Raw genomic sequence first — 23,817 nt, forward strand, 5'->3', positions numbered from 1 at the left:
AATAAATATACAACCTGGGCACCTTATAATAATAATAAAAAAATAATAGCTCGATAATTGTACCCGCAAAAGAAGTTCGTTTGTACGAGGATGCAAGAATTACAAATTCAAAATCTATTATATTTTTATATATATTGTTTTATTTTGTTCTAATACCTTCCAAAGTAGTATTCTTAAAGGAACACAAATTACCAGCATCTTGGTAATCAGGACAATTTTATTTTATTTTCGCACTCGGACATACTCCTCTTTCTCCGTAGTGATACAATCTACCTATCATTATCATCATTATCATCATTTTTATTTTTACTATGTAATTATTTCGTCGATTTTCTTCTATTATATTTCTATACTTTATTTCGCTTCAAAGTTTCGAGGCTTGGTGCGGAATTATCACTACAAAAAAATTAAAATAAAATAAAAAAAAAACTAAAAACTAAAAACTAAAAACTAAAAATTAAAAATTAAAAATTAAAATTTTACCCCTCCCTGCCCTTTACCCCTTCCCCACTCCTACCTACTCCCTTCTCTTCTCTTTATATTTTTCTTCCTCTTTATCTCTCTATCTTCACTTCTTTATTTCCAAAAATAAAATAAAACAAAAAATACATCTTTAATATTATTCTCTCAGTCATGCTCATGCTAGCCTCGGAATTACCATTTGAGATTCTCACTCTCATTGCAACTCATTTGTCTCAAAAAGACAAACTGTGCTGCATGTCAGTCTGCAGAGCATGGAACGTACCTTTTCGAGATGCCCTTTGGGATACAGTTGACATTAATCGGAAAGAGAGGCTCGAGGCAATTTGCAACCTCTCTACAGTCCAACAGAATATCTATCAAACTCAAGGAAATCGTGTCCAAGCATTGAGATTAAAAAGGCGCATTGAGACGACTGACCACCAGCTCTGCATTCTGCAAAGATTCTTTCAACAAATAAAGCGACTGAATATCGAATTGAATGCCCTGACTGTAAAAGATTTTGGCAGAATGTCAGATTGGAGTCTCTGGAGATCTTTGACAGATCTAAAGATGTACATTCCAAGACTAGACGATGGCCGAAGAAAAAAGGACTTGGTTGACATTTTGTCTTGTCTACCTCGCCTAGTACGATTAGACATTTCTGAACACTCGCGTTTCTCGGCACATAGATATACATGGGATACCCTAGAATCAATACATGCACACTTACCACGACTCAAATATCTTCAGCTCTCTCTCCCATTCGACCCAATACCCGCAAACGACATCAAACACATCAAATCAATCACACCCGCAACCAACATATCCACCGTCAGACTACTCGGCCACAACGTAAATCTCGGCTGGCTCTACTATTTCGCAGTAAAATATCCAAATGTACACACCCTCGAATCACGTTTACTTCAGAGAGAAGCAAGCTGGACCAGAGATATACCCGACAATGAGACCTTACGTCTCTTGTCATCCTTTCAACGCCCATTCCCCCATCTCAAGGCTGTCACAATCACCCAGGAAGCAACCCCTGGATTGCAGCTCGACCTTTTCTTGGAAATCCTCCAGCGCTTCTTTGGACACCTCAAGTCTATCAATTACAATCTCCACACCACGGGCGGCAGTAGCCTAGACAACGACCATCCACAAAGTATATCCGACAATCCGATCCTCCTCTCATCATCCGCACTCGAGAAATTAGTCCTCCAAGTCGGTCCAATATCAACCACACCCCAATTAAGATCTCCTCTGCGGCTTGGTGTCAATTCTCGTCTGGTGGAATTGGATCTAAACTTCTTTGATACCTCAATCCATCTCGATTCTGTTCTGAATGATTGTGTGTCCCTAAAAAGGATGAAGCTGAGATCAGGTGTGATCACACTGACAGATCATTTGGCCGATCGCCCATCGTCGTCGTCGTCGTCATCATCATCAGCATTGTTGTTTGCGCACGGCCTCGAATCTGTAGAGTTGTGCCGAGCAAAGGTTGATCCGAAAGTTTTCAACTACCTCTCCTTTCGCTGCAGATTCCTCAACGAGATGATCTTGAATGATGTGTCTATACCTGCGCTTATTTCAAAAGAAACCGGCAGTTTCTGCCTAGACATGTCATACACCCACTTCAAAAACCTAAAGCTCCACGGAGTAGAGTTCTACGCGGTTGACGGATCCAATTGGAATGAAGAACACCCCGACATTGACCAAAATATCTACATCCTCACCATTGATCGCACACACTCTAGTCCAATATACCCACACCAGCTTGATATCGACCGACATGAACCTTCAGACAACTATAGCAGCAACTATGATAACAACAATCAATACCAGAACCACTTGCCTGTTCAGAAACGACTATGGTTCCACCATTGTTGGGGAAATACAAAGGATGACCTAAAAAAGGAGGTGTGGGTCCTCGGGTACGCGGAAGCCCAATTTGCCGAAAAGTACTTTGAATTATTTTCGCCTGAAAAAAAATACATTCGCCGCACAGCCGAGGAAGCCGCCTTTCACAGCCAGTTGGTGGAAAAACGTTTCTGGAAAGACGATCTTTTACGAGGGCATATTACGTTAAGGTGTGGATACGTTGGCAAATATTCTATTGACTCTACACCATTTGACCATGATGGCTACATCACAAAATCTGGCGTCTATCTCTTTCTCTCGCTTTGTCTGTACATTCTTAGTATATTTCGTGACATTATATACTATCAATATATACAACCTTAATAACACACCACTACTACTGATACCACCACCACCACCACCACTATCACCATTATCATTCTACCAATCACCATGACTACCATTACCATGACTACCATCACCACGACTGCCATAACTATCACTATCACCATCAAGAAAGAGAGAGAGACAAGTTGATCCCAAAGACTTTTTTTTTTATGTCTTTCTTTATTTGATTTAACTTGATCAAGAAACAAAGTCAGCTATGTAGAAGAGATAAAAAAAAAGAGAGAGAGAGAAAGGAAGGAAGGAAGGAAGGAAGGAAGGAAGGAAGAACAAAAAGATCGTTCGTGTACTGAGTATTCTCAAGCCAGCGTTTAATCAAAATGAAAATGGTTCCCAGGACTGGCACTGTCACACACACACAGGCCTTTTGAGCTGTATATATATAAATACTTTTTTGTGCCTGTGCTTGTGTTTGTATCTGTGTTTGTGCATCTGTTGTCTTTGAATATATTCCCCAGAAATAAAACCAAATATGTGCACACAGTGGCCCTAAAATCTTTTTTTTATTTTTTATTTTTTATATATATTTTATTATGACACTTTATTTATTTTATATAAGCAAATGATTAAAAAATATATATAAAACAGATTAGCCGTTGAAGCCAAATAATAATACTTTTTTTTTGTTAATAATTTATCAAGTAAAATTGATTAATTGGCTTTGTATACTTGAGAGAAACATTTCTTAAGAATTGGAACAACAACAGCAACAACAGCAAAAAAAAAAACAGAAAGCTTGATGGTCTTATATATAAAAAAGGTTTTTGCTCACCTATATAAAATCAGGCTTAGCGACGTTAATACTCTGTATATATACATTGTTCTATGAATAATATCCAAGTTAAACTTTGAAAGCATAGACTACAAACTGTAGTGAAATATCAAAAAGATACTTTATTTCTAGTCGAAAGTGCAATAGCCATTTTCTCTCTCTCCCCCTTTTTAATAAACTGCTTAAACGGACTCGTTTTTGATCCCCTTTACTGTGTCTAATGGTAATATTTAATATTAAGCCACTCCTGGATTATATCACGTCACTCGAAGCCAGCCTATTTAACCACATAATACCATATATATATATACACTTGAGAGAGAAAGAGAAAGAAAAAAGAAGCTATTCAAAATATTCGGTTTTGCAAGTTACGGTAGGCTAGGATTACATAATTCTTGTAATATTTAACCAACTTGTTTTATTTGAAGACCCTCAAATGCTTTCCATGTATTTCTTCTTCTTTGGGCTGAAATAAATAATTAAATAGGGCGTACTGGAAAAGACCATGAAGAGTATTGCTTATCCACTTGAATGTTTGGTGTGCAAAATTGTACAGAAAATAGTTTATAGATAGATATTATATATTATATAAAGGATCTAAGGAATAAAGTTGATTCGTTGGAATCATCAGTGAAGTGGCCTGCAGTATGAACTGGATGATCAAGGGATTGCAAGAGATTTCTGAGCTGTATTAAACAGGATTGATTTGCCTTATTCTGGCAGTAGATTCTTCTGAGTTGTTATCTACTACCTGTACTGGGCTACTGTTTATATTATGGGCTATCGGGCTGTCTTCAACTGCTTGAACTGGCTCATTATTAGCATCAGAATCTACTGAAGTGTCATCTACTGAGCTGGTATCAACCATTTGGACAATCCCGCTATTGTCATTAGAATCGACTGGTGTGTCATCAACTTCTTGGAGAGGACTATTATTTGAAGTATGATCTACTGAACTGTTATCTTCTGCTTGGATGGTACTATCACTGGAAGTAAGAGCTACTGAAATGCCATCCACTGTCTTAACTGGATCATCGTTAAAAAAAGATTCTGCTGGAGCATCATCAACTGGTTGGTAAGGAATATTATCGGAAATATGAGATACTGAACTATCATCAACTGTATTAACTGGACCATCGCCGAGAGAAGATTTTACTTGGTCATCCGTAACTATCTGAATTGGAATACTGTTTGGAGAAGAGTCCACCGGACTAGAACCAGCTGAAACAGCTAAGCCAGCTGCACTTGTCCAGATCTGGCCCTTTCTCTGATCGGTGTGGCTAGCAGCATTAGAAGGAGAGTGTGTGTAAGAGGGCAAGTTTTCTGTGGGGTTGCTGTAGCCTGTAGACGAAGAGCTTGTTTCTGGAACCAGTAGCGTTTTATTTGGTTTTAGTAGTTCTACTGACGACGATGGTTCACTGGACGCTGGTATAACCACCGGTGTAGACAAGGTACTCGTCAATTGGTTGATTTGAGTATTAGAGCTTTTGGATCGGTTTTTATAAGATCCCACAAGGTGCTTGGCTGCGTAAAACAAACAACTGATAATAAAGCTTAGGGTCAACAGAGCTGCCACAAGTACATAAAAAGATACTTTGACCGAGTGGGCAATGAATGTTTCTGGTGTCGGCCAGCATATTGTGTATGGTCCCTGAGTTGTGCACAGATTACGAGGTACAAAAAGAGCGATGGCCAATTCTACACCTTTGAATCCAATTCTGAATCTCCTGATGTTGTGAGAATTGGCGTAGTCTGATGGATATTCCTGGTCAACCTGGTTGTTGCTTTTGAAAGTCAGGATGTCTTTGATCACCTCATTGTCGTCGTCATCACTGTTATTGTCCTTTGGGTTGTCGTCGCTGTTGTATTTTGTGGTTGGTGAAGTGGGAACGCTCCTGGCCGGAGTAATCACAGGTGATGAAGGCAAGTACACGGTTGCAAGTATTTGGCCGACTCTAGTTTTAGTTGGCTTGTTTATCACCAGAGTGTCTTGATGGCTTGTCTTGTCCTTGACAATGTATGTGATTGTGGCTACAGTTGCTTTTATGTCTACATACTCTGTGATTGTAAGAACTAGATGACTCGATGGGCTTGTGGTTGGCAGTGTATGTTGTTTAAAGGGGTTACTGTGCACGGTGGTATAGTGTATGTGCTGAACTGGTTCTGTGATTGTGGATGTAACTTCACTGATGTATGTTTCTGGTTGAGATGCTGGTGTTTTGTAGTATTTATTAGTAGAGTATGTTTCTTTACGTGTATACTTACGGTAGTCTTCTTTGACAGTATCAACTAGATCTAGTGGTGTAGTGTGGTGATCTTGAGAAAGCGAGATTTTTGTGGTTGTTGGGTTTGATCTAGCTTTTACTGAAGAGTGAGGGGACATAGTATAGGTGTTCTGGATGGTAGTATCCAGATAAACTTTGGTCTTCCAGCTTGGTGTAGAAGGAAATACTTCTTGGTACAGCCTGAGATTGTTGGATATAAGCATGAAGCTCAATAAAGTGAAAGTGATGGATAGGATAGGAATTATGACATGTAATGGCACCATCCTTTTGTTGATTTGAAACAAGAAAAGAAGTAAAAGGAAGAAAGAAAAGAGTTTTGCAGTATATATGTATTTATAGCTGTTGAAAACATTATCTATTTCATTCCTTTTTTTTATTATTATTTTGTTTATGATGCCAACAATGTCCAAATCCTTTGATTGGTCATTTTTTTTTACATGTGCAACAAATCATATAATTTTGGTCTATTAAAGACTTTCTGTTTTCTTTTTCGTTATTTCTACCAAATCACATTTGTCACAAATGCTATAAAGATGCGATATGTATATTACTTTTCAAGTGGAGTACTGACAACATAAATGGCCAAGATGATGCTGTGAACCTAGACAATTTGGAATAGTCCACTTGACAAAAACAATTGGCTTGTTTCTTCAGTTATCTAACGGGTAACATATATAGATATGAATTATCACAACTTTAGAGAAGTTGATCAAATAGTATTTTCGTATAAATGTGGTTTAGGTGGATTTAAAGTAAAGAGCTGGATTGTATGATGAAAGGTTAAAATTTGGCTGGAATCATGATGTATATAGATTTGAGTATCAATCTGGATATGGTATTTATTTATTTTTATTCGCATGCAAGCTTGGCATCAAATGAAGTCAGGGCAATAGCAAATGCTTGTAGTAAACAGAAAGGATATTTGTAATCCATTGTAAAATAGTCTCGTTCAACCCGCCCAAACTGCATAACTATATAATCCACTACAACAACAACAGTCAGTTTTCATTAGCCAATTATCAAGTAATTATATTTGCTTACAATCATTGTCATGTACAATCTGAAAATTCTTTACTGATGCCTGAGTTACTCGACCGTTGAAGTTTAGTACAAATGATTGGGTATCTAGTATGGGATTATTGACAAGTAGATCAATAGAGATAGAATGATGTTTAGCAAGACTTTTGTATAGACCTCCAATGGAAACCATTTATATTCTACCTTCATTCCATTGAGGACTCTTGTTATGCAAGATTAACAAATCACGGGCATTTCCATCTCGATATTTGCACAAAAGCGTTTCAGATTCCTAATAATTTTTTTGTTTTGTTTGAAAAAGAAAAGATCCACACGATAAGTAACATAAAACAAAAAGTACAATTCTAAAGATTTCTACTGAATTATCTGGAATTCTTTTACTTCAGTAGGTCTGAATTCAGGACGTTTTCCATCTCGTGTGAGTGTGTGGGTCAATATTGTCATCTTGCGAGGTCCTTTGAACCCAAGAATATTAGGATCCTATCAAATACATACATAGGTAAATAAATGAAATGAATGGTATGAGTCACTCACATAAAGAACTGCACCAAGTTCTTCACGAACAGGCAAGTCATTCTTTTCAGAACCATTGCTATTAAATGGGTTTCGACCATGGGAATAAATCACAAAGGTTGTTCCCAAGAAATTTGACCTGAGTATAATATATATTTAGAAATTGTCAGCCAAAAACCAAAACAATAATGATAATAATTGAACCATGATCATTATACTTTCTTTATTTCTTTTACCTCACTTTACCCAATACCACGGATTTAGGTACTCCAACCTCGCTAGTAGAAACATCCAAGTAATCTCCAGTAATCGTGTAATAGCTTGTCTGGGTCTTTCTTTTCTTTCGGGCTGTCAGAACATACTGCATCTCTCCAGTATCAACATTTTCAAGAAACAATTGATACTGAGGTGACAGTTTATCCAATCCATCTCGATAACGGCAGATACGACAAGTCAATCGTGTGTTTAATGCAGCAGGTCTATTTGCACCATAATTTTTATTGTATTTAGTCTTTTAGTTTTAGCTTAAATTTTTCTTTATTTTTATTTTCGGTTCATTACTAATTAGCTAGCCAAGACTAACTAACTAACCAGCTGAATGAATGAATTACTGAATGAATGGCATTAATGACTGAAATTTACCGAAAAGTAAGTTGATTTAGTTCTTTGAGAGAACTAATGGGTCGGCTCAAGGTAAAGTCGATAGGTGGCACAGGTCTCTCGACTCTGACTGTTGTGGGTTCTTGTAATGGTGCGATTTGAGCATCGTTGTTCTCCCGGTCATCGTTTGCATCGAATTCTGATAGTCCGAATGTACTCGTAGAAAGTTGGGGATGAGTGATTGGCATATTTGAACTGGATATCATTTGCTTTGAATTTAGACAAAAGAATGAAATAGAAAGAAAGAAAGAGTGAGAGGGAGAGTGAGGTATACACACAGCTATGTATATATTATATATTATATATTATATATGTGTGTATGTAAGAGAAGGAGAGAAAGGAAGAAAGGAAGAATAGAATATAAATGTGACGATGCTTTTGTGTAAAGACAAAAAAAACAGAGAGAGAGGATTGTAATTGATGATGTTTTACAATTGTTTATACGGCACATACACACTTATATATATCTACATAGATACCTTGGTGTTTATACGTATACTTAGATATATATATATATATAAAACTAGGAGACTTTACAAAACGGACTAGAATTCAAATGTCGGCTCCTTTAAACGTCAAAGAGTTTGTATAGATACACGCATTAAAAACCAAAAAATTGATCACTGTATAAATCCTATAATAAAGTATAATATTTTCCACACCTTATAAGAAAGCAGCAAGATTTTTTCTTTTCTTTTCATTTCATTAGATTACATTATAATGAAATTAATGACTGAAAATGGAAATGATAGCCATCATAAAAAAAATAAGTACAATTTCTGTAGGGTTTTCTTGAAAATCTTTACAACATTCCATACAGATGAAACAACAATAACAATAACAAATTTTGAAATTGATACGTACACAAACATATATTTTATATATTTTATATATAAATTGGATTTATTATGTATTAAGTAAAGGGTAATAAAAGTAAAAGTAAGATTAAAAAATTAAAAAAAAAAGTGTATATAGAATAATTAGCTCTAGAGAGAAAAGAACAAGAATATGGAGAGACAGACAAGTGTGAGGGTAAATGAATGTGCTGTAAAAGCCGAGATCCCGGCACTGAAATGTAAGAGGACCGGACTGGACTGGATAGTGAATGGCAAGAGGAGCTTTGTGTCTGCGTGCTCGGTGACAGTGAGATAGATGGTCTCGTTAAGACCACGGGGCACAACCCAATCGTATGTGCCATCGAGCGTGAAATTGAGGCGAACACCGGTCGAATTGCCCGAGACGATCTTTTCGTTTGTTGTGATATTCTGGATCAGCTGGGTGGCCGATGAATCGAGCCAGAGAGCAATGTCGACCGAGTAGTTTCCAGTTCCCATGTTTTGGTATTCGTAACGGATCTTCAAGGTCTGGGTGGCATTGATGGTCGCGTTGTGTTCAGGGAAGATGATCGTAGGCCCCAGCTGAGCAGACACACGGCTGCACATCAACAGTGAGATGGAGCAGATGACCAGAAATACAAAGCAAGAGGTCTTCATCGATAGGAGGTACTGAAAAATTCAAAAGAAAAAGCAATGGAAACCGATATATATATATAAAGATGAGTAAGAAAAGAAGAAGCCAAATAATTATAAAAGAAAAGAAAAACAAGCAAGAATATATATTTGTGTGTGTACGTACAAGTGAATGAGTATATGAATTAGTGGAATAGAGTGGAGTGGAGTAAAGGGCAGTAAAGGGTAGTAGAGTAAATATGTGCACAATGTATCAAAAAAAGTAATGTGAATGGCACAATTAATGTCGCACTATCCAGATATTTATATACTCTATTGCTCTATTTTCTAAAAATAAAGGGCTTGTACCTAGGTATCAAATGTTTTTGTGTGAATTTGTGTAGAAAGGGAACAACTGAACAAGAGGTTAATTGGCTCATGATTTATTAAATAATCTTGATGATTATACATGTAAGAGCACCACAATAACCAGTAACAATCTTGTATTGCATTTTTATTGTACCTTATTTCCTCCATTTGCTTGCCTATGTTATATAAATGACTTCTAAACCTACAAGAAACCACATAAATCAACCAAGGCCCAGACATCTAGTAAGAAGAAGAAAAATACTCGATCTGATTTGATCGAGAGCCGGAATATCCTAGTTACAGTATCACAGTAGCACACAAAGACAGAGGTACCCAACAAAGTACATTTTTTTTCAAAGCAGAAAAAATAAATAAAAAGTGGATCTTTGTGTACCAGAAAAGACGAGGTAGTCTATTGTAAGATATTTAAGCCAGAAAAACCTGGGGAGGGAATCCTTTGCACATACACACATACAAAAAGATAAAACTCGACAAGAAGTCTTTCCAGGATTACATTTAGATTCTCATGATTAACTTAATATTTTGTTGAATGATTTCGGTTCTTTGGTTATGGCTACTAGCGAATAGAGACATCACTTATTGATTCTGACCAGGTAGCACTAGTAGTCTCCTTCCAATTACCATTACTATTATTATTATTATAATAGATTGTGAGTAAATATAAGGAAGAGGAAGAAGAAGAAGAAGAAGGGCAGATATGTTTGTCTTTCTAAATAATATGTATATATTTTATATAGATTGATGTGTACAACCATGTTTATGTCACAAAAGAAATCCATCTAATTACAAGTGATATAATTATATACTTTTTTTTTAAAATAATAATAATAATAATAATATTGACAAGTGAATGGATCGCCTGTACCTGAAGGGGTTGTACACATCATTATCTTATCTTCTTCTATTTGCATAATATAGTGTATTAATACAAAATAATAGACAAAAATAAATGTAGATTATTAATCAAATCTCAACCAAAAGGTCCAAAAAAGCAAAGAAGTCTGTAATACACAGCTGTGAATATCATCTGTAAGACAAAATCAGCAGTACAAAAAAAATGGCTTGAGAAAATATCATGTAAAAAAATAAACGCCAATTATATAAAAGATGTATATTTTTGTTTATTATTATCATTTTGTATTAAAGAGGAGATTACAAAAGTTAATTTTGAATAGAGTCGATCTTAGATCTACCGTTGGCAGCCCACAATCCCCAGTAAGGCTCGACTCCATAGGAACCTCCGCTCTTCCACTGAGAATCAACAGACTCAAAGAAGTAGTACTTGAGGTTGACGTTCATCATGCCTCTCACAAAGGTCTCGAGATTAGAGACACTTGGGACAGCGCGTCCGTTTGCTTGACCAGCACTGGGCCAGCCAGTTTCGCCAATGTAGATTTCTTTGTTCTGAGACTTGGAAGCAAATGCGTTGTACTGCAACTTGAGATTGCTGGCACCTTCGGCTGCTGGCACTCCGCCAAAGAAAGGATGTATGTTGACGACCAGGATGTCAGATGCACTGATGAGTTCGGAGACGTATCCGGTAGCTGTGTCAGCAGTGCCAACCTTGAATCCACCGCAGGCACTCTTGACCTGCTTGATCTTGGAGGCCAATTGGCTAGCAGACATCACACTACGCTGCATGACTTCAGAGCCAACTGTGATGCCAACAATGGCAGAATGGGCGTTGCTAGACTTGGCAATGACTGAGCTCAAGGTGCTGATCTCGGTGTTGTCGCCCTCGGAGCCGTCGATCCACACACCAGCCATGACAGTCATTCCACCGCCAGTTGCATCAATGGCGTTCAGGACATGGGTCAGTTGGTCGCACTCTTGGGAATAGGTGCGGATATTGACGATACCGTTGCGTTTGAACTTTTGGACTGTGGTGAAAACTTGGGATGATGTCTGGCAAGATCCATCAGAGTTACGACCAGTGTAACTATAAAGTCAAACCAAAGGAATCGTGAGTTTCTTTTATTCTCTAGTAAACCTATCAAGACAATACTTACGTTACACCCCAAAGGGACCCGCCCGATGAGCGCTCTTGGATAGGGAGCGAGTTGACACACAAGAAAAGAGAAAAGAGAATGAAGGGAATGTGATACATAATGAGTGTGATATTGGGTGTAGTGAGGAGATGAACAAAATAAAATGAAATGAAAAAGAATAAGAAACTGATCCAGCAGTCTTTATTGTCTTTGTTTAATTGATGTATGAAATGAGTGGGTGGTTTTTTGAAAATTAAAAAGAAAGGAAAGAAAGGGCCCTCTTTATATAAGCATTTTATTTTCCAACTTCCACTACTACTGCCACTGCCACTTCCTCTTCTTCCTCTTCTTCTTATCTTTAATTATATATATATATATTAGTATTTCAACACAGGTACCGTAATCTGGGTTTCTTTAAAGGAGACCGAGTCCCCTGAAGATGTTGACTGTTGATTTGACAGGTCTCATATCATATTTTATTGCCTCTCAAAAGTGCTGCAAATAATCAAAAAAAAAAACTCAAAACTCAAAACTCAAAACTCAAAAAAAAAGAGAAACTAAGCGCCGATATCTGAGTCAAATGGTTCTTCTTTATATTTGAAGTTCTTGCGGAAAATGGTTAATACATGCTGATCAATTTTAACCTTTATTTATATATATATATATATATATATTTGGTAATGTAAAGAGACCTTGTATTGTATCTAAAAAAGAGCTCTATTGTACTATATTTCTATTAGCTTTGTTATTGTTTTCTGGCATAACAATTGAGTTAAATTGTATTTTTATTCTGCTTCTTGGAGTAGAGTATTTTCAACATTTTTTGTTTTTTTTTGTAGCTGAGTTGATGGTTATTTTATATTCATCTTTCTATCTTTTAAAACGATATATAAAGTCAGAGAGACAAATTGATTTTTAAAGGCACATAACGATAATGATAACCATGACACCTGAGCCAAGGCTTTCATTCTACATTCAATATATTATACAATTTGAATTCAATCCAATTGAAGTGAGTTGAAGTGAATTAAAGAGGTGCCCGAGATACAATATCTTTCTTTTAATAAACTAGTCTAGTGATCTACCCAAATTACAATTGATATCTTCTTGATCCTCCAATATCTAGCTACAATCACACAATTGCAATTATAGATATAAAGGTATAATTATAATTGCCTTTACACTAGAGTACATTCAATAGCCACGCCAAGAAATTCCGGGCTTTCTTTATTGATTTTGACTTTGTTTGACTTTTAGGTATTTTACAGACTAGATAATCTATGAAATACCCAATAACTTGGGTGAACTTTGAGGAGTCTGGTGTCTATACACGTGGCGGAGACCAGAGGTTCCTACCCCTTTCCCTCTCTCCCTCTCTCCCCTCCCCGCACCACAACCACCACCACCGCCACCGCCGAGTCTTTTTCGGCATCTAGTTTTTATGAGTCTGTGTACTGTTATGTGCATATTCTGTGCCTGAGAACTTTATCGGAGAGCCAAGCCATTGTATAATTTTTCTTTTTCTTTATATATATTTATATTTAAAGAATAGGTCTAGATCTGTCTATTTTATTTTATTTTATTTTATTTTATTTTATTTTATTTTATTTTATTTTATTTTATTTTATTCAATTCAATATATTCAACACTATAATTTGACTTCAAAAAATAATAATAGAAATAATACTAATACTAATACTAAAATATACAACAAACAATTTACATTTTCCACCTTGGATCCCCTCTACGCTTTTCAGATTCTCGGATCTCAAACATCACCTGAGCACCGACATACATACAAACCGAGGCAATCAACAGAAACATAAAGCCTTTATTTTTAAAATATACATTAGAAACAAGGAATTCAATTGAAATTTATATTCATACTTTTTTTTTCTTACCTTCACTTGTCTGAAATATGCCCGATACCATATCCTTCAATCCATCAAGACCAATACTGAACCCTACCAGATTGGCAGCCATCATCATCATGATATTAAAAACAGCACCCACACCACAAACGAATCGATAGTATGGTTTCTTTCCATACTACAAATCAAAATAAGAACAATTGATTGGTTAATAAATGACAATTATCATATATATATATATATATATATATATATATATACTTTTTTTTTTTTACCTTTTGGAAAGTAAATATACGTGTGGCAAGTAATTCAGGAAGCAAGAATAGACAAATCAGCCATCCCCATGCCAGCAATTTCATCTCAATGTCATGCCAGAGAGCAACAAATGTAAACACAACCCACATGTTGAACATCATGTACTTTGATCCACCCAAGGGCACAAATATGTACCTAATCGTCCATCGATTGAACGATCGGTGCCAGCTCTTCCAGAACCGCTGGGCCGAGAAATTGTTGGACATGCAGCGGATCATGTTCTCTTCGGGCCAGATTCCGTCCGCAAGAGCCCAGAGTCGGAAGAACCGCCAGGGAATCAAAAGTTTCATCCAGATGATAAGCAGATTAAAGTATCCAATCATGCTCAGCTCAAAAGGGGTATCTCCATCCCAAGCCATCGCCTTGCTGATCGCCACAACGTAGATGTAGTGCAGCGTGAGCTCCATAACCAGAATCACACAAACAAGTCTAAAGGCGTACAAAGCAACCACACGCGCAGTGATTTTTGATGAAGGGTATCTTAACTGTAATAATGAATATGAGTATGAATATATATATATATTCAGGGAATTAGTAGTTTAGTTGGTTGTAACTTGCCTGGGAAATAAAGTCGTTGAATGTGACGATTGGACCACAAAGGTAAAGTGGTAGGTAGAAAACAAAGGTAAGAAAATACATAAAGTTATAATCGGATGGAATACAAGGAGTCGTGATTCTCTCCTTGTCTGTAATTTCCCCTTCATCAGTTATATCGTCAATCTGAATGAAATTGAAAATGAAATATACATCAATAACCATGCAGTGCGTTAATTAATACCAAATAAAGATATCATTATAATTATGATTATGATTATAATTGTCTTACTTGATTGCTTGGTCTCGGTGCTTTGCATTGCCAGTAATAATCCATGTTGTAAGAAATAAGTCTCAGCATGACAAAGTTGAATAATATGTGCCATCGGGGCATAATACCAGAATGGCTATCCAGCCAAGCAAATTGTGGACCAAGAATAGACGCAAATTTGTAACCCTTGTACATATCATTGAGAAACAGAATTCCGAGATTAAAACACCAGGTCAACAGCGGATTCCACAACGATCCTCGAGTCAGACGGCCGATACCAAAGCTAGCAAACACAATAGCCAGGATCTTGATCAGGTTGGTGCCGTGAATAACCGAAATAGTCACCAGAGACGCAGGAAGAAAGAAATAGGCGCGATAAAGAATGGCAGAATTGTTACGTCTGGTGTTATAAGACATTGGGACCAGAAATGTAAAGAGGTGGCTGACCGACAGGTATACAAGAGCCAATATGGTAAGAGTCGGAAGGTTGTTGCGGAAACCAGCATATTGATTATCACTATTGTCCTATAGATAGAAAGATAGATAAATAACATTACTGAATCAATAAAAGCATATATAGTTAATTATTATTAAACAAATACCACTTTGCGACCAAAGATCCACCCATCCGATAACAGAGGCTCAAATCTTGTGTATTTTGGCTTGTTAGCTACATAAAGTTACAAATATATATTATAACCATGGAAACGGTACACAACGTTATAAATGTTTTTTTTTTTTTAAAAAAATTAGACAACAGATCATTCTTTTTATGTATATAAAACTCGGATTTTTTCTTCTTTTTCTTCTTTTTCTTTTTCAATTTTCTTTTTCAAATGTATTGTATATATATAAATGTTACCATCTCCAAGGCGATAACCAACATAGATCATATAAGGAACGACGACTGCAAAACATATGTAGTAAAAGTAGAATTCTATTATAATTATAATCATAAAAATAAAAATATTGATGGGTTAGATACATATATATTAACTGTTGGTTAACAGAGGGATTTAGTAATGAGTACAATTATTGCCTCGAGTATTCCAAAGAGAAGGTAATGTCGCGAGAGGTGCCTTTTTAATGGTGGATTTAGATGGTGGATTGTCATCCAAAGACAACATTGTAAACTCGTTGGTTGTCATAACGAAAGGAAAGGAAAGGAAAGGGATGAAGATGAGATGTGATGAGATGAGATGTGATGCGATGAGTTTTGTATTTTATTTTAATTTATTGTGTGTGTGTGTGTGTGTGTAATTTAAAGGAGTGAAGGAGTAAAGGTAATATAAGAAGATCTATTAGTATATTGATTATATATACATATTGGATTTGTTTGATTTTGATTTAATTTAATTTGATCTGATCTGATCTGATTTCCATACAATTTTATTATATATAATATAAATAAAATAAATTATAAAGGTTCTCAAGTTCTTTGTTCTCGGTAACCTTGGATTCAAATGGATGATTTCCTTTTTTGTGTAGAATGTGATTTTCATTTTCATTTTCATTTTATTGTTACATAAATTGATACAGCCTCCATTCACTCTTCAAGGCTTTCCTCTCTCTCTCTCTCTCTCTCTCAATATATATATATTTATATAATCATGATAATATCAAGCTCGCTTTGATTCATGTCATTTTTTTAACCATTGGGATAATAATATATATGTAATACTCACATAAGTGTATTAAATACAAATATCACCAAAAAAAAAACATGTAATATTTTTTCCTTGAACAATATTGAGCTTGAGTGGGTCTCACACAACCAATTATTCTTGCACAATGCGTGTAAGGTTCAGTCTTGTTTTGGTAATCGGGATGAAGGTGGAGATCTGTGCATTACTTTGATCTTGACTATGTATACCTAAAATCTGTCAAACTATGATGATAATTATTTTTACAAAAATATATAGCAATGATGAGCGTCTTATGCTTATATTCATTATTAGTGTTGCACAGCTTGTCAATATAACAGAAAATCCGTGAACTAAAACCGATAGAAAAATAGCAAGATGACAAATAAAACGTATAGTCAATACCACAAGCACGGTATTTTTTTTTGGAGTTTCTGAAAACCAGCTCATCATCTAATATACCCACTCTAGTTTGCTGACAAGAAATACAATTGGATCAACCTTCAACAAGAGAACAATTTCATGCTTGCGCCAAAAAAAAGGTACAGTCAAAATTTGATATAGTGATAGGAATGGGAGAAGATAGGCATCTCTAACTCTCGCATTCTAGCTCATTTAATTTCAATCAATAGCGAGCTTACTAAAGGCATAATTTATTTAAACAGATAGCTGTTATACTTTGAATAATCGTTTAATAAAAAAAAAAGAGATCATTTTGATCCAAATGAGCAAATCAAATCCTGAAATTCAGCTGTAAATCTAGATCGGTTAAGTCAACCTACTTTATATACATATGCAACCTGCTGGAGTACATTAAGAGTTATTATTTAAACGTTTTTTGATAGTGATTGGTCATATATTGAGCAAAATATCCCATTTTTTCACTCCAAAAAACAATTTATTAATAAGATTTTGGATATTTACACCAGATAAGCATATTTGATCCAAAAGTTCTCTCAGGGTATTCACCTAAAAAAATCGAGAATTTGTATTTTTTGCTACTAATAAAAGTTGTTCAACAAAGTGATCCATGGCTTTCAGTGCTTGTTTGACTAGAAACAGGCCAATATTCGTGGAGATATCGAGAGATGTAAAAATGGAAATTTCGATATTTACACCATTTAAGCATGTTTGATCGAAAAGTTTGCACAGGATATACGCCTAAAAAAATCAAATGGTTATGTTTGTTTTTATTAAGTAAAGTTGTTGACCAAATTGATCCATAATGCTTAGTGCTTGTTTGATCAGCAACAAACCAATATTGATGGAGATATCGATAGATGAAAAAATGGCAATATCGATATTTACACCTTTAAACGATGCTTTTAAATGGCGGACATTACAAGTGTCGTGTCCCACAAATTACTCTTATTGCGTGAGGACAGGTTCCGTGATTAATTAGTGGAAAATACTGTCAAGAGTGTATATAGTATTTGCATGTTAGAGCAGTACATTATGTATGCATTTTGTTTTTTAAAAAATAGATATTTATATAAATATATAAGCTCAATGGTATCTATGTATTTCTGGCAGACAACGTTAATGTTGTTTCCTGTATGTCCACACACGGATGCTACTACGGGCTCGAAACTTTAAGCGGAGACTACCACACAGTTCTGTCCCCCTTTTTTTCGATTAGTTCATTGTACAAAGTAAAATGTATTATTATTATTGCTATTATTTAAAAATACACTATATTGGTATGACACTGTTTATTTTAAACTTCAATAAGCACAATAATAAAAGAACCTCTTTGTGAGTTAAATATATCAAATAAAATCCTATTCAATTATTCCATAAAGAAAATACAAAGAAAATACAATAAAATTCTAAGTATATTTGTTCTTATTGCAAAAGATGTATTACACCAATCCCTTGATTATTAATATGAATAAGAGCAAAATGTTATTTAAGTATTCGGGGTCTTATCAAACTTTGCTATCTTTGGACAAAAATGTTACTTCAATAGAACAAAGAAAGTGTATAATAATTTTTTTAAAGAAAGAATCTATTCATTCAATACACACTACAAAGCCACACATTTAAGCATGTATATGTATATATGTATATATATATAAATATATAGTTAAATTTAGTATAAATACTGCTCCCACTTCACTTTTTATTCATTACTTTCTTGCTTTCTTACTTTATATTCAATTCACCAATAAAAAATATGTCCGATCCAAATAGCTCATCTGGATCTCCATATAGCCTGGTTACGTCCCCATGTATTCAGCGCGCGACTTCATCTAGCCAGTCTGATAGTCAGCTCAGTGAATTCATTGCCAGAAAAAGAAGAAAGGTAAATATCAATAAGTCTTGTTGAAATCATATAAATGTATAAAGTGAATGTAGAAATATTTTTTGTATTATAATAACTTACATTTATATCTTCATAAATGTAGGCACTATCCAAGATGGAGCATATATGTAGAAGGATGAGATCTTTGGCTAACTTTTTAGAAGGGATCGATTTCGAAGCATATGACAAGCAGCAAGAACTAAGGAAGCGTACAGGGTGTAGGGTTCGTCGATGCAGAGACCCAAAAAAATTCCAAGATGCCGGTCAATAGCTATGCCCAATGTACCGACTGGTTCTCATAGCAACCAAGAGGCGAATATGCTGAATCGAATCTACGCAGCTTCATTATGACGGTTGCTGAGAGATGGAGAGCCTTAAGCGCAGAGGAGAAACAGGTAAAGGCAGTCTTCTTATTAGCCATGTCTAATCATTCATAAAACATTTAACTTACCTACTTATTTGTTTGTGTATAGTGCCGTGTAACAGCGGTAGAGGCGGAAAGAGCTAGATATATTTGAGAAATAGAGGAATATGTGGTATACACACCACAATTGAGTGAAGAACAGACTCCATAACCAAACACTGGTTCCTTCTTGCTAATGAACCTGGCAAGTTAACAATCTCCGGAACTGTTACACACCAATGATACGTACACTGCATAATTAAACAGTGTAAACCAGCAATTACACAATATGCATTTGGATTACAAGAAAACTTAATAGTAATATATATAAGCAAGATTATTTTGTCTCTTTAATAAATAACACTCTCACAGTATCCACTTTTTCCATATATTGAGATACTAACGCCAAAATCAATCCCGAATACCTCAGAATATAACAGGAGTCGCTACTCTAACCATAAATATAGATTATATAGCTTACCTTATATATAATAAAAATAAACCTATTATTGACTGAAATATGAGAACATTGTTTTGGACTTCCTGCTTAAATGTTGAAACTTGTTCTTGTTTAAAGAATGCATATACATCTTTGATGAATAATAGAAGGTATATAGCTGTAGAAATGCCTTTGAATATTAAAACAAACATCTTAGCCATAGTAGAATCCCTTATACAAAACTACTGTATATTATTAAAAAGACCAGTGCTTTTCTACCTTGTAGCATAAAAGTACGCTTTCTATATTATTAGTATTAATACTACTGGTACAGCCAGTTTGGCCAGTACTGTTATTTAATCTTAATGCATTATTCTACATTTTATATAAATTATATTTTATAAGATCTACATTTATTTTTGCTCTGCTTTAAATTGTTAGAGTTCTTCTCTGATATAAGCCGGCGCACCTTTATTTCTTTCTTTTAAGACTCGTTACAAACCTCTCGTTTCTCTTGAGATTTATAACTCTATAGAATATCGTCAGAACTTCAGTACAATCATACTGCACTTCTTTATTAAACTCAAACCAATTCCAGAAAGAAATATTACAGACGAGTGTGGTGGTACCTAACACACACACACAGTTTTTTTTTAAAGAACGTCAATCGTCACTTGAACTATTTTAACGGAGTTGAGTTTCACGAGTTCCTTTTCGGTGAAGAGGACCAAAGTAAATGGAGTCTTCCATCTACTTTACGCATCTCTTGCATCCTTTCATCGCTGACGTGTGCCCCTTCAAAAAAAATTAAGGGGAAAGATGTGTGACTCTTTTCATATGCATGTGACTACTAGAGCTAAAGACGATGAAAAAAAAAGCAAAAAGTAAACAAAAAAGGACGCAAAAAACAGAAAAAGACGAGCGACAACGATGCGAAACCTTATTTACCATCAGAAACTACAATTCTGCTCATGCGAATAGCTCATTAGCTTATATATAACTCTCATCATGTCTTTGCAGAAATGAGTTTGTCAGAACATTGCGCATTAAAGATCAATTCCCTAGTTTTCTCATTCAGCCTGACGTCCAATGTTGATTTGCGCATCCTTTTAACAGCCACTCATGATAGAAAGCAAGAGTTTTTAGGGTAAAAACCAGAATGCACACGCGTTTAAAAATTGTTAAAGTCTTGAAAGTACTTGGTATATATATGTACAGTCGATATCTGATTGATTTCTTAGAAATATAAAAGAGTTTTGACTATTACAAGAATAATATCTTAATTCTTATATATGGTACTAAAAAGTGTGTATACTTTTTAATATTGAACAATACAAGATACAGAAAAACACAAGAGAAAGGTCTTTTGAAAGGTCTTTTAAAAAGGGTTGCTTTTATTTTATATGATTTAGTAAAGGCTTTTAGAAGGAAATCACGCTGTCAACATATCTATTTTACACGCTTGATAGCCATTTTCTTTCTTGAGCCTCGATCTCTCCAAGCTGTTTGAACGTCGGGGTTTATTATATTTTGCAGGAAAGCACTTTGGTTTAGGTTACCGTATGGAAATTATTCGCAGACCTTCAAAGCACAAAGATCCAAGAGAACACATATACACACTGAATGGATCTAATATTTCTGTAATAACATTCACAGATCTTCAGAATATAATTATTTAAAAGCATTTTAAAAATAAAAAGGGTTTGTGTATGCGATGGTCCGAATAAACAGGTCTATTTTTTATGAGCTTCGAGATTGTATTGTGTGTTCATTGAAGGTTATAATAGTGTTCGGATCGCTCAAAGGTTAGTTAAATTGGTTTATATGATATAAATGCACATTGAATATTATTGAATTTACCGGTGAAATGAAAAGTGTAATAAAAAAAAGGGCATTTTGATCAAAATGGCAAATCAAATCTTGAAATTCAGCTATAACTCTATATCGGTTAAGTCAAGCTACTTTTTATATATAAGCAACCTGGTGGAGTACATTATGATCCATCATTCAGATGTTGTTTGACATTGATTGCATAAATACCAGACAAAATATCTCATTTTTTCACTCTAAAAAAAACAATTTACTAATAAGATTTTGAATATTTACACCATATAAGCATATTTGATCCAAACGTTCTCTCAGGGTATTCACCTAAAAAAATCGGATATTTTTGTTTTTTTTTGCTACCAAGTAAAATTGTTGAGCAAATTGATCCATGATCTCTAGTGTTTATTTGACTAGCAACAGACCAATATTCGTGGAGATATCAAGAAATGTAAAAATGGCAATTTCGATATTTACACCATGAGACGATGTTTATTAAATCCTCGATAGTAAAGGTAGCTCACAAATCCTGAAAGTAATTTTGTTGAACAAAATTGCCCCATTAATTTGGCAGAACAAATGGACATTTAAGTATAGGGAATTACGTCAAGAGGTCCAAACGAATATAAAATTATTCCTTTAATTCTTTTGATTCAATTTTACTTTAGAAATAGAAACTAAATGTCTTCCACCTAAAGTGTTTTCCCAAAAAACCAATAAGTTGTTGGCCGTTATTGAGTGGCCTTATATGACTTTATACAAATAAAATAAATAAATAAGCCAGCACAGTGCACGAGACTATTAAAAAAGAAGGAAACATATATATCGTTATATTGATTCAATTAATTATGTACAAGAACATAAAACCAAGGGCTTGAGTATGGCTTGGTCTCTTGTGGTTTCTGTTCTTTTTCTCTAAAAAAAAAGGTATAATTTTATTCAATTTTACAAGCAAAGGATGATCTTTTGATTGATAGAGAAAGAGACTGCTAATGAAGAGAGTGTCTACAAGCTTCTTATAAATTCGTATTATATATATATTCAAATCATACTCTCGTGTTATCTTTACAGAATTAATACCAAAACCAAGGAGTCAAAGGAGAGGGGGTTAAATGGACATACACATACATTTCATATTGTAAAAAATAAGGGTAATTTATATAAAGTAGCTTTGGATTTGTAAAGCTTACATAAATTCAATGCTCAGCTATACAGACTGATGCAAACAATTGAGAACAATAGACATGTTTTAAGAGGTATTCAATAAGATAAATGTATTTATTGGTAGTTGAAACAAAAAGAACCACTGCAAAAGTGTTTGTGGCTCTTTTTTTTATTGTATTTTATTTTAAGAGTTTTTCTCTAGAGAGCTTTATATGTTGCGATAGTCTTTTTTTATAAGGATGTATGTACAAGGAAAATGGAATGCTTTTGTTTGATGAACTTGACTATTATACAATTTTTTGTGTTTTACAGGGTGTATATACAGGGTGTTGAAATCAAGATCGATTTAAGATGAGCGATAGGCAGCTGGACTAATGCGGACTGTGACTGAAGGATGATCAAAGATAAGTGAATCCAGGGCCATAGATTTTTCAGATACTGGGCAAGATTTTGAAAAGTGCTCGTCATCAGAAAGGTCAGAAAGATAGGAGTCATTAGAGATCGTCGATGAAGATGAGATCAAAGAAGGTGCGGCTGTAGTTTGGACTTTTTTGCAGCTAAAAGCTTTCTTGACTGAAGCGAGCCCTTTGATACATTGTCCCATTGATGATGTAAATGTGGAGACACGGCTAGCTGTGTTGGTAGTTGAGGATTGGCGGCGCTGGCACTTTGAGATGATACGCTTTTGGATAGAGAGGATCTGCATTGTAGAGTGTGGGTTATGAGGTGTAAAGGTAAAGAAAGGCTTGGTAGGTAAGATGTGGTTGAGAGAATATGTAATAAAAAGGAAAGAAGTGCAAAAATGTCAAACCTTTATATACTATTTCAAAAGGCCCGTGCTCTTTGGGTATCAGTGGAGATTTACATGCTTCTTCTTCACTTTATTGCCATTTTTAGGACAAAGACAAGGGGCCATCGTATCTGATGTTTGGCATCTATCGGAAAATACAGCCAAAAATCCTGATCCACAAAACCACAGCCAAAAATAATAATCAATGATCCATGATCTGTAATCCATAATTTCCCCCTATCGAGAATCGAAAATCAAAGACACACTTGTCTCCTGTATTAATTGATTCACGTCACCTTAATTATTCTCTATGAAGATCTTGATTTATAGGTTCCGAGTCTTTGGTATCTGCCAAGCTTACTACTTTATATGTAAATTAAATATTAATATAAAAATATCTATTACCAGGCCGGCATGCACAATACAACCGTTTTCTCTCT

At 35.0% G+C, this 23,817-nt stretch overlaps 9 protein-coding genes across 9 annotated transcripts; 3 read left to right on the forward strand and 6 right to left on the reverse strand.

Moving 5' to 3' along the window:
- Positions 1–633: 633 nt before the first annotated feature.
- Positions 634–2,703, forward strand: PHYBLDRAFT_71811 (hypothetical protein; the record flags this gene model as incomplete). Its single annotated transcript, XM_018442544.1, has 1 exon — positions 634–2,703. One exon carries the CDS (start codon positions 634–636, stop codon positions 2,701–2,703), a length of 2,070 nt encoding a protein of 689 aa, XP_018291683.1.
- A 1,484-nt stretch (positions 2,704–4,187) lies between these two features.
- On the reverse strand, positions 4,188–6,357 carry PHYBLDRAFT_71810 (hypothetical protein; the record flags this gene model as incomplete). The annotated part of the gene is made up of 3 exons (XM_018442543.1): positions 4,188–5,280; positions 6,285–6,306; positions 6,333–6,357. The coding sequence occupies 3 exons, from the start codon at positions 6,355–6,357 to the stop codon at positions 4,188–4,190; spliced, it is 1,140 nt and encodes a 379-aa protein (XP_018291684.1).
- A 273-nt stretch (positions 6,358–6,630) lies between these two features.
- On the reverse strand, positions 6,631–8,180 carry PHYBLDRAFT_145121 (tubby transcription factor, C-terminal; the record flags this gene model as incomplete). Its single annotated transcript, XM_018431369.1, has 7 exons — positions 6,631–6,764; positions 6,823–6,906; positions 7,003–7,090; positions 7,201–7,299; positions 7,354–7,471; positions 7,569–7,811; positions 7,975–8,180. The coding sequence occupies 7 exons, from the start codon at positions 8,178–8,180 to the stop codon at positions 6,631–6,633; spliced, it is 972 nt and encodes a 323-aa protein (XP_018291685.1).
- A 798-nt stretch (positions 8,181–8,978) lies between these two features.
- Positions 8,979–9,485, reverse strand: PHYBLDRAFT_71808 (hypothetical protein; the record flags this gene model as incomplete). The annotated part of the gene is made up of 1 exon (XM_018442542.1): positions 8,979–9,485. One exon carries the CDS (start codon positions 9,483–9,485, stop codon positions 8,979–8,981), a length of 507 nt encoding a protein of 168 aa, XP_018291686.1.
- A 1,545-nt stretch (positions 9,486–11,030) lies between these two features.
- PHYBLDRAFT_14156 (glycoside hydrolase family 17 protein) lies at positions 11,031–11,333 on the reverse strand (the record flags this gene model as incomplete). The annotated part of the gene is made up of 1 exon (XM_018430615.1): positions 11,031–11,333. A coding segment is annotated over one exon (303 nt), but the record flags the coding sequence as incomplete, so codon positions are not given.
- A 2,111-nt stretch (positions 11,334–13,444) lies between these two features.
- PHYBLDRAFT_177506 (hypothetical protein) lies at positions 13,445–16,079 on the reverse strand. Its single transcript, XM_018437896.1, has 8 exons — positions 15,849–16,079; positions 15,672–15,746; positions 15,412–15,479; positions 14,831–15,334; positions 14,563–14,724; positions 13,965–14,489; positions 13,720–13,867; positions 13,445–13,647 (listed from the first exon to the last, which is right to left on the reverse strand). The coding sequence occupies exons 1-8, from the start codon at positions 15,955–15,957 to the stop codon at positions 13,538–13,540; spliced, it is 1,701 nt and encodes a 566-aa protein (XP_018291688.1). The 5' UTR covers positions 15,958–16,079; the 3' UTR covers positions 13,445–13,537.
- Positions 16,080–18,628: 2,549 nt separating this feature from the next.
- PHYBLDRAFT_64624 (hypothetical protein) lies at positions 18,629–19,275 on the forward strand (the record flags this gene model as incomplete). Its single annotated transcript, XM_018441326.1, has 4 exons — positions 18,629–18,757; positions 18,861–18,980; positions 19,060–19,152; positions 19,231–19,275. The coding sequence occupies 4 exons, from the start codon at positions 18,629–18,631 to the stop codon at positions 19,273–19,275; spliced, it is 387 nt and encodes a 128-aa protein (XP_018291689.1).
- A 1,346-nt stretch (positions 19,276–20,621) lies between these two features.
- PHYBLDRAFT_168086 (hypothetical protein) lies at positions 20,622–21,278 on the forward strand (the record flags this gene model as incomplete). The annotated part of the gene is made up of 3 exons (XM_018435791.1): positions 20,622–20,746; positions 20,938–21,010; positions 21,069–21,278. 3 exons carry the CDS (start codon positions 20,622–20,624, stop codon positions 21,276–21,278), a joined length of 408 nt encoding a protein of 135 aa, XP_018291690.1.
- A 1,655-nt stretch (positions 21,279–22,933) lies between these two features.
- PHYBLDRAFT_145126 (hypothetical protein) lies at positions 22,934–23,293 on the reverse strand (the record flags this gene model as incomplete). Its single annotated transcript, XM_018431370.1, has 1 exon — positions 22,934–23,293. One exon carries the CDS (start codon positions 23,291–23,293, stop codon positions 22,934–22,936), a length of 360 nt encoding a protein of 119 aa, XP_018291691.1.
- Positions 23,294–23,817: the final 524 nt, after the last annotated feature.

Source organism: Phycomyces blakesleeanus (genome assembly GCF_001638985.1).
Source record: "Phycomyces blakesleeanus NRRL 1555(-) unplaced genomic scaffold PHYBLscaffold_10, whole genome shotgun sequence".
In the NCBI taxonomy this organism is placed as follows: domain Eukaryota; kingdom Fungi; phylum Mucoromycota; class Mucoromycetes; order Mucorales; family Phycomycetaceae; genus Phycomyces; species Phycomyces blakesleeanus.